A 13,154-nucleotide genomic window follows, 5' to 3' on the forward strand; every position below is an offset into this window, starting at 1 on the left:
CCAACCCGTTGAACCACCCAGGCACCCTCCAAAACTGCATATTACTAAGGGAAAGAAAACAACCTAAAAAAGGCACAGTGCCTCCCTGGCCAAAAGTTTTGTTTTGTTTTAAGATTTTTATTTAATTTATTTCTTTGAGAGAGAAAGAGAGTTATCACAAATTGGGGGTAAGGGCAGAGGAAGAAGCAGACTCCCCAATGCACAGGACTCCATGGTAAATCCCTGGTATCATGACCTAAGCCTAAGCCAGATGCTTAACTGATTGAGCCACCCAGGTGTCCCAAAAACGTCTTTTAAGCTCTCAACATGTGGTAATATACAGAAAACAAACCAAGATACACACACACACACACACGTGTGTGTGTGTGTATTTCATGTATACATATACATCGATCACTGGTTTTTTTAATCCTACTTCTTGATGAAATGGCCACCAAATACAAAGCCATTTTTCAAACTTCCCTTTTCTTTTAGATATAATTCCTGGATAATGTTGTACCACGAATTTCTCCCCCCCCCACCCCTCTCATTGCAAGTTTACTCAGATCCCTAGAAGTAAAATTAGCACTGGGGCACCGGGCTGGCTCAGTTGGTACAGCACACGGCTCTCAATCTCGGGATGGTGAGTTCAAGTCCCATGCTGGATAGCCTACTTGAAAGGGAAGAAAAAGGTAAATTCGGCATCTACAGGGCTAACATGATGGCTGCTCAGAGATCCCAGCTAGACTAGGTGGGGGTTCTGTGGTCTCCTTGCTGAAGAGATGGGGTCCCCCCCCCATCTTTCAAAGAACTCTGGTTTATCTAAAGCTTTGATCCCCCCAGGGAATGGATTTAACCAGCTGTCTTCTCCCTTGGAGGGGAGAGCAAGGCAAACCTTTAAACTTTTTAGTTCAACTAAAGCCCATCTTTGGGGGATGCGGCCCCTTTCTGGCGTAAGGTGGGAGGAGAAACTCCACTACAAACTCAGGTTTATTGTCTTTGACCCCTAACTTTTGGGGGAATGTTTGCACCTTTCCCTCTCCTGCCTGGAAGGAAAGTGGAAAACACCAAAGGCATCACCAGGCTTAATTAAGGATTTTCCTCACTATAGCTGGCATCTGCCCAAGTCAGCCAGGTCCCCAAGGGTTGGACCTATTGTTTTAATTCCCTAGCTAACTTTTCCCTCTTCCAACAGACAGCACCTGGGCTGTTTCAGACCATGGGTAATGGAACTCCGTGGCCACCAGGCACCAGGGTCTCGTCATCCCTCACGGTTCTCCCTTTACCCCAAATTATGTTGTGGCCATATTTGAATCAGGATCCTTCTAGAAGTCCCACCGCTGCCACCACTATGTGGGTTTGTGTGTGTATAATCCTAGGAGTATCTCATGCTCAGATATTTGCTGAAGGACTCATAAAACTCAGGATGTAGTTGTACTCGCCCCTGGGATTTTCTACAGGGGGGCGGTTGTATGCACATCTGGGTCATAAGGGACAAAGATACAGACACTGGAGGGTTATATGCAGGTTCCTTGGGTCCTCCCCCTCCTCGGAGGGGTCCTGCCAAATGCACTCTTGACCCAGCAACAAAAGTGGAGCCCCAGATGTGTGATGCCCAGGGAAGCTCATCAGAGACTCAGGCAGTTGGTCCTAGAGACACCTTCTTTCTGCCTGGCTAGTACCCAAACTCCAGACCCCCAAAAGACAGCACATGTTCAGCACAAACCATACTGTTCACACAAATAGTCTAAGAGCCACGTATCAGTTAGGTAATGGTGGGAACACTTCCAAAATTCGAGTTCCCAGATGCCGTCTAAGGGCCCACCTTGCAAATAGGCCTTTTTTTTTTTTTTTTTTTTCAAGATTTTATTATTTATTTGACAGGTAGAGAAAGACAGTGAGAGAGGGAACACAAGGCAGGGGAGAGGGAGAAGCAGACTTCCCGCCTGAGCAGGGAGCCCGACATGGGGCTCGATCCCAGGACCCTGGGATCATGACCCGAGCTAAAGGCAGACGGTTAATGACTGAACCACCCCTAAACAGGCCTTTTTTGTTGGTTTTTTAAAATTTACTTGTTAGAGAGAGAGAACACAAGCAGGGGGAGTGGCAGGCAGAGGGAGAGGGAGAAGCAGGTTCCCTGCTGAACAGGGAGCATGACACGGGGCTCAATCCCAGACCCTGGGATCATGACCTGAGCCGAAGGCAGACGCTTAACCAATTGAGCCACTCAGGTGCCCCAACAAACAGGCCTTTCTTTCTCTCTCTCCTTCTTCCCTCCCTTCCTTCCTTCTTTGTTTCCTCCCTCTTTCCCTTTCCTTTCCTTTCTCCCTTCCTTTTTTCTTTTCCTTTCTTTCTAAGAGAGGTGGGAAGGGGTGGGGGGAGAGAGAGACTCTTCAACAGGCTCCACGCCCAGGGTGGTGCTCGATCTCATGACCCTGAGGTCATGACCTGAGCCGAAATCAAGAGTCAGATGTTTGGGGCGCCTGGGTGGCTCAGTGGGTTAAAGCCTCTGCCTTTCACTTGGATCATGACCCCAGGGTCCTGGGATCGAGCCCCACAGCGGGCTCTCTGCTCAGCAGGGAGGCTGCTTCCCTTCCTCTCTCTGCCTGCCTCTCTGCCTACCTGTGATCTCTGTCAAATAAAAAAAAAAAAAAAAAAAATGAGTCAGATGCTTAGTCGACTGAGCCAACCCAGGGCCTTTTCAACAGGCCTTTATAAGGCAGGGCCACCTAGCTTAGCCCTTTGGGGGCAGTTTGAATTGACATGACCATCGTGATTTGGGTGGTTATATTGTAGTTATGCAGGAAAATGTCGTCAGATGTAGAAAATACCCATGAAAGAATTTTGCAGTGATGCTGGAAATGTACTACATGTTTCAGGGGGGGAAGAGCTTTGTGCCATACCCATACAGTCTCTGCTATGTTTGAGACTGTTTCAAAATAAAAACATATTAAAAAAAAACAATATGGGAGAGGGGAGAATCAATGGGGATGTGGGCTTAGGATGGGCTGTAAGTTGATAAGACTGGTGCTGGGGAATAGAAACATGGTTAGAACACTCGTCTCTCTGCTTCTCTATGTATTTCGAATTCTCCATAACCAAATAAAACAAGTGAAAACCCGTCACCAAAGATGCTTCTGAAATGTGGTTCTTTCTGGAAGAGGAGGGAAATTGCACTGGAGGATACTATGTATTTGTCTTCTAACTCTTCTATACACCAATACACACCAGAAAACGAGATAAGCAAAATAAATACAAAATCACCACAACCAGAGATCACCATTGCACTAGCCCTGTAACACTGTATCTAATATATATATATATATATATATATATATATATATATATATATATATATTTAATTATTTTAAGTAAGCTCCACACCCAACCTGGGGCTTGAACTCATGACCCTGACATCAAGAGTCACATCTCTACAGACTGAGCCGCCAGGTGCCCCTACAGGTAATATTCTTTTTCTTCTGAATATAAATACATACATATCTATATACACACGCATATCCAGAAGGTCACCCAGGATATAAGTAATCGTATGTACATGTGCATGCATAAAGTGGTATCATCAACTTTGGCGTGCGCGCGCGCGCGCGCACACACACACACACACACACACACCATATAACATATGCCAAAATTGAGAGGCGCCTGGGTGGCTCAGTGGGTTGAAGCCTCTGCCTTCGGCTCAGGTCATGATCCCGGGGTCCTGGGATCGAGCCCCGCATCGGGCTCTGCTCTGTGGGAAGCCTGCTTCCTCCTCTCTCTGCCTGCCTCTCTGCCTACTTGTGATCTCTGTCTGCCAAATAAATTAACTTAAAAAAACCTTTAATATGCCAAAATCGAATTACATAGCTGCATTTTTTTTAAGGCAGTGGTCTGCACCTTTTCCTTCCTAGATGTTTCCCATATTCCTCATATCCAAATTCCCCCAGTTGACCCAAAAATGCCATCTAGAGCTGAACTGTCCAAACCAGTACCCACAAGAGCCCCGCATACTCCATCTGGTCATGACTCTTCTGTTTCAACCTGTCACAACTCCTTTTTTAGGAACCTGGCAAAACATGCCACCTCTGGGTGTGTCTGGCTGCTTCTCTGCCCGTGTTTCCCTTGTACTGCAAGAAAGAGGCCAAAGGCCTGACCCCTTCAATGAGCAGTTCATCCTGGAATACAGCAAAGCAAGGGCACATGTCAGGGGCATTAGGCTGGTTCCATTGGTAGAGCGTGCGACTCTTGGGTCTCAGGGTTGTGAGTTCAAGCCCCACACGGGGAGTAAAGATTACTTTAAAAATCTTTTAAAAAAGAAAAGCAAAGATGACCTAGAACATCTCACTGACCCACCAGCCATGAGTTAGCCATGACCCTGGACTGGCGTGAGGATAGCCTGATCCTGGCTCCCATCTAGAAAGCCACAAATGATGGGGCACCTGGGTGGCTCACTCAGTTAAGCACCTGCCTTCAGCTCAGGTCATGATCCCAGGATCCTGGGATCGAGCCCCATGTCAGGCTCCCTGCTAGGTAAGGAGTCTGTTTCTCTCTCTGCCCCCTTCCCTCCGTTCATGCTGTGTCTCTTATTTCTCTAATAAACAATAAAATCTTAAAAAAAAAGTCACTAATGTGGTGTACACACACCCACTGTCTGATAATCTTTGTCTGAACTGATGGTTTCTTTAAGGCTTGGGAAATGATACTGTTCGCATTCTTCATTCTTTCTACTAAAACCCTTTCTATTGGGAGTTTCTTCTGTAGCTTCCCCTCATCCACCGGGACAATTTGTTGCTTTCAAGCCAAGTAGTAAACAAGACAATAAGGTTATATTTCCTATTTCAAAGATCTGAGGCACTTTTGGCAAAATAATAAATTTATTACGTACGATCGGCACATAGCTGTTGTGGATATATTATTCTCTTGATGTTTGCAGAAAATTTCAAAATAAAATATAATATTATACAACATACAATCACAGGGGTCCTTAAGGATCTCCACACGTTTTTTGAGCTAGCTGACTTTCAGCTGCGAGACCTGGTCCCAGCCGTGAAGCTGAGGGAGGTTAAGTTTGCCACCCAAGGTGGCTGGAATTTTCCCAGCCGTTAAGGATGAGAGTCTACTTGAGATCAGTGGCCTTCTCTAAAGGGTCAGATAAAGCCCCCTGACAGCAGAAAGGAGAGGAGACAGGGCAGAGGGGACTGGGGCTGAATCAGAGGGCCTCCGGGTAGAGGACTTCCCTGTAATAGCAGCAGGAAGCTCTGAAGAAAGAACTTCCTTCTAGTAATTTCTAGAACCTCAAGAGGGGTCCTGGCAGAACCCTCCGGGAGTACCCAGGATGCCAGGGAGGTACACGTCCTTGGTTAATGAGAAGTCTTGGCCAATGGTTCCCAGTTCTGGAAGGCACCACTCAGGTTGTTGTGCAAGGACAGCCCCTCCACTAAGACAGCTGGGCCCGGACGACCACACTGGAGTTGGTCACACGGGCTCCATAGTGACCAGCCCAGAACTGTGTGTCCTGGCCCCAGTGTTCGAAAGACACAAAGCGGACACCCATCTTGATGTTGGAGAACACGTGGGTGACCTGTAGGTAGAATAGAGATCAGGCATGTCGTGCCACAGCTGCCTTCTCGAAAGCTGAGCCTGGGGCCTTCTGGCTCAGTGGAATCGCATGGTTCCTCATCCAATTTCCTGTCCCCTGGAGTCTGAGTGGGCGGGTTTTGTTCGTAACCACCAAGTGACTTGAAAACTAAGTCAGAAAAGGCAATGCAGCTTCTGTTGGCTTCTCTGGAACCTTCTTGGTGGAATCCTGAGCCACCAGTAAATGGAGTCTGTCTGCCCTGAGGTGGCCATGCCATGAGGAAATCCAGGCCAGCCCTCATAGAGAGACCCCACATGGGAGCTCTGGGATTAAATGAAGCCACCAGCTGCAGGATGTACACGAACACACGTGCACGCGCACACACACACACACACACACACACACACCAGGCCTTCGGCTCCAGCCAGCCATTGTCCGGAAGCAACTACCCAAGAGCCGGGAACCAGAAGCATCCCCAGTGGCGTCGTCCTTACAGAAACCCCAAGAAATAACAGATAACCTCCCCAGGCCAATCACCTCCCCCGGGTCCCTGCCGGAGACTCACCTGAAAGCAGACATTGTTGTTCCACTGTTGGATGGGAACGGGCATAGCGGAGAATTTATCCAGCACAGTCTGGTTGGCATCTAGAAGTTGGACAAGGAGTCGGTACATACAGCCACTGTCGTGTCGGGCTCCCCACCTGTGGGAGGAGGGAGGCCTTGAAGGCTGGACGTGCCCACCTCATCTCTTTGGGTGTCTGCCTGCCTCTCCCCCAGAATGGCCTTCCCATGTATGCAAATCCAGCCCCTGCTGACATTTTAAAATACAACTTTCAGGGGCACCTGGGTGGCTCAGTGTGTTAAGCCTCTGCCTTTGGCTCAGGTCATGAACCCAGGGTCCTGGGATCGAGTCCTGCATCGGGCTCTCTGCTTAGAAGGAGCCTGCTTTCCCCTCTCTCTGCCCGCCTCTCTGCCTACTTGTGATTTCTCTGTGTGTCAAATAAATAAAATCTTAAAAAATAAAATAAAATAAAATAAAATAAAATAAAATAAAATAAAACTTTCATAGCAGTCATTGAAAAGGACCACAGGAGGGGCACCTGGCCAGCTCAGTTGGTGGAACAGGTGACTCAATCTCAGGATTTTGAGTTTGAGCCCCGTGTGGGATAGAGAGATTATTTAAAAATAAAATCTCTAAAAAATAAAAAAAAATGTGCAATTCTGATGTACAAAACTTGAACTTTTAAACTTTTAAGGAGTTAAAAGTTTAACTCAAGGGTAATGTGCTATAAAAATACACAAATTCAGGGGCGCCTGGGTGGCTCAGTAAATTAAAGCCTCTGCCTTCAGCTCAGATCATGATCCCAGGGTTCTGGGATTGAGCCCCGAATTGGGCTCTCTGCTCAGCAGGGAGCCTGCTTCCTCTTCTCTGCCTGCCTCTCTGCCTACTTGTGATCTCTGTCTGTCAAATAAATAAATAAAATCTTCAAAACAAAACAAATACACAAATTCAGTTTCTTCCTTCAGAGACATCACATCATTCTACTTCTTAGAATTAGATGCCTGCTCTACCTCTCCCACACAATTCTGTCCTCATGTAATAGCGACACATTCTTAATTTCTTCTGACTGGTCAAGACTGCCCCTCCAATACTGCGCTCTGCCAACCACATACCAAAATATTCCTATATGAATAGAAATTAAAATTTTTTCCTGTGATCATAAAGATCTAAGTGTTAACATTTTCCCATTGGGATTGAGTTATTACCCAGTAATGGCTCCCAGACTTGGCTGCAGGTTAGAATCATCTGGAATGTTGAAAAGATATTGTATAGCAAAGAATTTATGGTGCCTGGGTGGCTCAGTTGGTTAAGCGACTGCCTTCGGCTCAGGTCATGTTCCTGTAGTCCCGGGATCGAGTCCCACATCGGGCTCCCTGCTAGACAGGGAGTCTGCTTCCCCCACTGACCTCTCTCCTCATGCTCTCTCTCTCTCTCACTCTCTCTCTCAAATGAATAAATAAAAACTTTAAAAAAAAAAAAAGATTGAGATATTCTCTATCTTAAAAAAAAAATTTTTTTTTTTCGCCTTGTCTAGAGGTTATGGAAGGTTCTCTCTGGACCCTGGGAATGTTATGGCTGCTGTTAGTTTCTCTGTTCTCCTGGGGACCTTGCATCATGCTGGATAGCCTACCAACGGGATTCCAGTGAGGGCTGGCCATATCCACCCAGATAGTCTCACGGTGGGGGCTGGCCACTCCAGAAAGACCCCACAATGTGGCTTAGGCTATGTCAGGTGGTATCAACTGACCAGGAGTCTGAAATTAACCAGGTGATGAAGCCCCAGCAGAAACTCTGGGCAATGAAGCTCAGGTGCACTTCCCAGGTCGGCGATATTCCGTGTATATTGTCACATGGTTGCTGGGGCAGGATTGCATCCTGACCTCAAGGCAGGCGAACCACAAAAGTTCTGTGCTTCCATGCTGCCCTAGCTCTTCTTCCCTGGGCTCATTTTTGATCTGTTACGTTTTTCTTGTAATAAACCGTATTCATGGGGCACCTGGGTGGCTCATGGGTTGAAGCCTCTGCCTTCAGCTTAGGTCATGATCTCAGGGTCCTGGGATCGAGCCCCACATCAAGCTCTCTGCTCAGCAGGGAGCCTGCTTCCCTTCCTCTCTCTCTGCCTGATTCTCTGCCTACTTGTGATCTCTGTCTGTCAAATAAGTAAATAAAATCTTAAAAAAAAAAACCCAAAAACAAAAAGCAAAAAAAATACAAATTTAGTTTCTTCCTTCAGAGACGTCACACCATTCTACTTCTTAGAATTAAGAATTTAATTTAAAATTAAGAATTTAATTAGAATTAAATCCCATATTATAAAACAAAACAAAACTGCATTCACATGACAGTCCAGTGAGTTCTAGTCGTCTTTCCAGTGAATTACAGAAGGTGAGGGTGGTTTTTCTGAATTCCCCAAACTTGAAGCTCATGTCAAAGGGAGGATGGTCTTGGGGACTGTGCCCTCTCACTTTGCAGCTCTAAACTTCTCAGATACTGACCCGGCTCTCTCCCGCAGGTGCTCTGATTTAACTGGGATGGGGTGTGACCTGGGCATTGGGAGTTTTAAATGATCCTGTATAGGGGTGCCGGGGTGGCTCAATGGGTTAAGCCACTGCTTTCGGCTCAGGTCATGATCTGAGTCCTGGGATGGAGCCCCACATCGGGCTCTCTGCTCAGCGAGGAGCCTGCTTCCTCCTCTCTCTCTGCCGGCCTCTCTGCCTGCTTGTGATCTCTGTCAAGTAAATAAAATCTTTAAAAAAAATGATTCTGTATAATATGCAGCCACATTTGGGAACCACTGATTGTTACGATCAAAGGGCACACCTCTGGCCAAAACAGCACAAATATATTACAGTAGTTTGATAACTGACAAATTAAAAACAATTTTATTATATAAACACATGGTCTAATGAGACGGATTTGCAGAGGGTGGGTAAGTTAGAGTCTTTAGTTAAGAGAATCTGGGGGACACCATGATCTCAGGTCCTGGGATCGAGCCCCCAGCTCCACGGGAAGCCTGCTTGGGTAAGCATCCTCTGTCTCCTGATTTCAGGCAGGACATGATCGCAGGGTTGTGGTTATTAAGCCCTACCTCCCGCTCTGCACTCAGCTGGGAGTCTGCTTGGGATTCTCTCTCCCCCACCATCTATCTGTCTCTCCTCCCTGCCCCCAGCCTCTCTCAAATAAATAAATCAATCTTTAAAAAAAAAAAAAAGGGAACTTGGGGGCATCTGCCTGGCTCAGTCAGAAGAACATATGCGACTCTTAATCTCAGAGTCATGAGTTCAGGCCCCACGTCGGGCATGGACCCTACTAAAAAACAAAACAAAAGGGCGCCTGGGTGGCTCAGACGGTTAAAGCCTTTGGCTCAGGTCATGATTCCAGGGTCCAGGGATCCAGCCCCACATCGGGATCTCTGCTCAGCAGGGAGCCTGCTTCCTCCTCTCTCTGCCTGCCTCTCTGCCTACTTGTGATCTTAATCTGTCAAATAAATAAATAAAATCTTAAAAAAAAACAAAAAACCAAAGTGTAAGTGAATTTGGTAAGGCTGCAATTTCAAGCAGTTAACTTTGCCTAACTCGCCCGTAGTCTTTACATCGGGGGGTGGGGGACACACACCATAGTGAGGGGCTTGTTTTTTCTCTAAGACTGGGAACTCTGAGAGAGGGACTGGATAAGGATAAATCATATACATCTCACCAGAGATGTGATGTGTAGCTGGTAATTTTAGAAACAGGGAACACAGCTGCAGAAGATCCGACATTGCCTCCCTTGAAATGATCTGGGTCATGTATCCCATGTAAAGTCTTCCCGTACACATAACTCTCCTTTCAAGACCATCACTTACAGAGCATATGCTCCGCAGAGGAGTCTGAGTCTAATTTCAGGTCTCACCAATTCCTTGCTGTGCCATCAGAGCTAATCTCCTCCCCTTTCTGAACCTCTCCACTGCTGGAAATCTGACACCTTGAAATATACATTCTCAGAGGATGGAGGCTCAGAAAACAAAACAAAAAAACAAAATCCTAAAAAACCCAACTAAAGTAGTTCACCCTTATGAAGCGCGGGCTATGTGCTTGACATGTAAAGCTATCTTGTAAAGATAGGGAAACTGAGGCACACTGAGACTTGCCCAAAGCCACAAAGCTGCAGAACCAGGGACTTGGCAAGTCAGGCTCCAGAATGTCAATTTAGCTAACTACCCTACTCTGCATCCTCCTAAAGCAAGGAGCATGTCATGCCCAGACAAGACTGAGCTGGGCCAAGTCCTCTGTAACGGGATCCAATCAGGCATCTTGCAAACCAGCTCCATTTGGGGATGAAAAGAGGGGTTCAGTAGTTAAGTCATTCACATCCCTGAGCTTCACCTCTTTATCTGCAAGGGGCTGTTAGAGGCGGCCCCGGTGAAGTCACCCATGCAACGGCCACAGCGTCTGTGGTCAGTGCTGAGCAAAGGGCTGTTTCTGTCATCATACTCACCAATCAGAGACACAAATCTCAATCTTGCCACTATCTAGCAGCTCTGGCCACAAACCCTCCTCCTCCAGGTCCAACACCTGCTTTTTGCGACACCAGCTAGGAAGGAGGGAGTAAGGTCAATGAGAACAGGCAGGTCTTCCTCACAACGGGCCTGGCCCTTGCGGGGTAGGGGCATTCACCTGAAGGAAGACACGAAGCAGGTCTGCGAGGGGGCGCCGGGCACCGTAGACCTGTTGACCTCCACCACCCAGCCGTCCCCACCGTGCTGCACCATCCATTTCCGGAGGCCTTCTGTTAAATACAAGAGGCTAGCGCCCAAGTTCCTCGCCGGCCCACCCGCCGGCGGCCACCTCCCACCTACTCCGACGAAGCCCCGCCCCTGTCCCCGCCCCTCCCCCGCCGGCCAGACCCCCAGCCCCGCGCTTCCCCACCCTGGCCGCAGGGGTTGCGGATGAGGTTGCGTCCGATCGGGCGGCGCTCGCAGAAGCGGCCCAGGAGGCAGGGCCTGCCGTCGCGGGTAGGGGGCAGGCAGCTGCGGGCGAGCGGCAGCAGGGAGCCGTGGTCCCGGGCGAGGATGAGCAGCCACAGGGCCTGGCCGTCCACCAGGGCGCGCCAGCCCCGGCACACTCGGCGGCAGCACCCCAGCAGCGTGCGCGGAGGCACGTGGCTCAGCACCACCAGGAGCAGCTCCGGTGGCAGTTGGCTCAGGTCCAGCGCCTCCTCGGGTTCGGGCTCCGGCGCGGGGACCCGGGCGGGCCGGCCCCGGGAGGCCGAGGCGCCCATGGTCCCCCGCCCAGCCCGCGCCAGGCCCGGCGGTGACTGCGGGAGAGTAAGGTCAAGGAGGCAAGGGCCCGCAGCCTCCGTGGCGCGCGCGCAGCTGCCGCCGGCCCCGCCCCGGCCCCGCCACGCCACGCCCCGGCTCCGGCCCCGGGGCCCAAATCCCCAGCCTCCCAACCGGTCCTTCCCAGCAGTGGATCCAGCCAGCCGGGTGCGCCCGGTGCTGCGCGCTCCCGCCGGGGCGGCCCGGCCCCGCAGTCCTACCTTGGCTCAGAGCCAGGGCTCCTCGCCCGCAGACGCTCTCCTGTCCCCCGGCGTCCTCCTCCCCTCCTCCATCCTTTTACGTGCCAGCCCCTCCCATTTTAACAGCCCGCATTCCCACCCCTCACCCCATCCTCTGGTCCGCGAGTGTCCGCGCTCTCATCCCTCGGATCGCCCAGCGGCCACCCCCCCCCCCCCCGCCCCCGGCCCCAGCCAGCCGTCCTGCCCCTTCCGTGTACTCGCCAGAAGTCCCGGGAGAGGGGGGAGGACTATCAAACCGCGCCTGACCGCGCAGACCGGGGAGGGGCGGGGCCGCCGGGATCCGGGGTCGGTCTACACCCGCCCGCGAGACGCCGGGCGAGGAACGACTGCCGTTATTTTGGTCAGGCATCTGGGCGGGAGGCCTCGTATCGCTTCGACTGCAGTTATTTTGGTCAGGTATCCGGGCGGGAGGCCTCAGACCCGTCCAGTCCTTCAAAAAATCCCCATCACCTTTATGATGGGGCAACATTAACCCCATTTCACAGGAGAAAACAGTTGGGGTAGGCGCCAAATGCGTATCTGCTTGACTCCAAAAACAAGTGCTCTAACCAGAAATAACACTGATCTCCGTTTACAAAGCTTCTTCCTACCGGTGAGGATGGCAACCCATTGAGGCGGGTACCGCTATGTGCCCCCTTCACAGATGAGAAAACGGAGGCCAGCAGCGGCCAAGTGACTGCCCAGGGTCACACAGCTAGTAGGTGACAGAGCTGGGATTTGAACCCAGCCTGGCTGCCTCTCTACTAACTGTATCCAGTGAAAACAAAATGTAAGCCACACATGTAATTATAAATATCAGCAAATAAAACCAGACGTGGATCCATGTCGGTGCGGAACTTAGATGATGAACAGAAGACATAATAAGCAAATTACAGCGTGTTGGGGAAATTAAAAATAAAAATCTGCCAGCCCCAGGAAAACCTCTCCATAAACAGGAAAGAAGGGAGCAGTTTTATTATTAAAGCGTTAAACCAGAGGACAATGGGTATGGGCCTGATGAACAGGAGACATGACATGTAAATTACATAGTGTTAGAAGGTAATTAAGCTGTGGAAGAAGAGTCTAAGAGACTAAGAAGGGGAATAGGCACAAGCAGTCTGGATGGGAGACCTTAATTCTGAAAGAGTGACTGTTACAGTGGCCTATTTCTTTTCAACACATAGGTTTTCAATATACTCTGGACGTTTTCAAACCTGTCCAAAAGTGGAACGGTGTAAGGAGTAGCCAGCTCCGGGATTACCTCCTGGCCAGTCGGTTTTCATCCCCGCTCCTACCCACTTGCTCCCCGCAGAAAACTGGAAGCAAATCTTAGACATTACACCCTTCCCTCTATAATGAAAATTACTTTTTCACGTAATAGGTCAGCTGTAGAAATCTTTTTGATAATGAGGTTATGAAAATTCGTTATAACCCGAGTATATGAGTTCAAAAAAGTTTTTTAAACCTATTTTTTCATTAATTAATTAACTTGATAGAGAT

The 13,154-nt window shown here is 49.3% G+C and overlaps 1 protein-coding gene across 7 annotated transcripts in view; it reads right to left on the reverse strand.

The window, feature by feature from the left end:
- Nucleotides 1-11,962, reverse strand: part of FBXO27 (F-box protein 27) — a 35,689-nt gene extending 23,727 nt beyond the window's left edge. Inside the window, exons 1-6 of one of the 7 annotated variants that reach the window (XM_045076793.1) lie at nt 11,637-11,962; nt 11,027-11,414; nt 10,775-10,886; nt 10,596-10,691; nt 6,123-6,258; nt 5,568-5,725 (exon numbers count right to left, since the gene is read on the reverse strand). In XM_045076793.1, the coding sequence (XP_044932728.1) occupies nt 5,579-5,725; nt 6,123-6,258; nt 10,596-10,691; nt 10,775-10,886; nt 11,027-11,378 (843 nt within the window). In that variant the 5' untranslated portion in view covers nt 11,379-11,414; nt 11,637-11,962 and the 3' untranslated portion in view covers nt 5,568-5,578. The other 6 variants (XM_045076797.1, XM_004776271.3, XM_045076792.1 and 3 more) reach the window with 6 other exon arrangements.
- Nucleotides 11,963-13,154: the final 1,192 nt, after the last annotated feature.

Source organism: Mustela putorius, unplaced genomic scaffold (genome assembly GCF_011764305.1).
Source record: "Mustela putorius furo isolate JIRA1106 unplaced genomic scaffold, ASM1176430v1.1 tig00000196_pilon_pilon_pilon, whole genome shotgun sequence".
Lineage (NCBI taxonomy): Eukaryota > Metazoa > Chordata > Mammalia > Carnivora > Mustelidae > Mustela > Mustela putorius.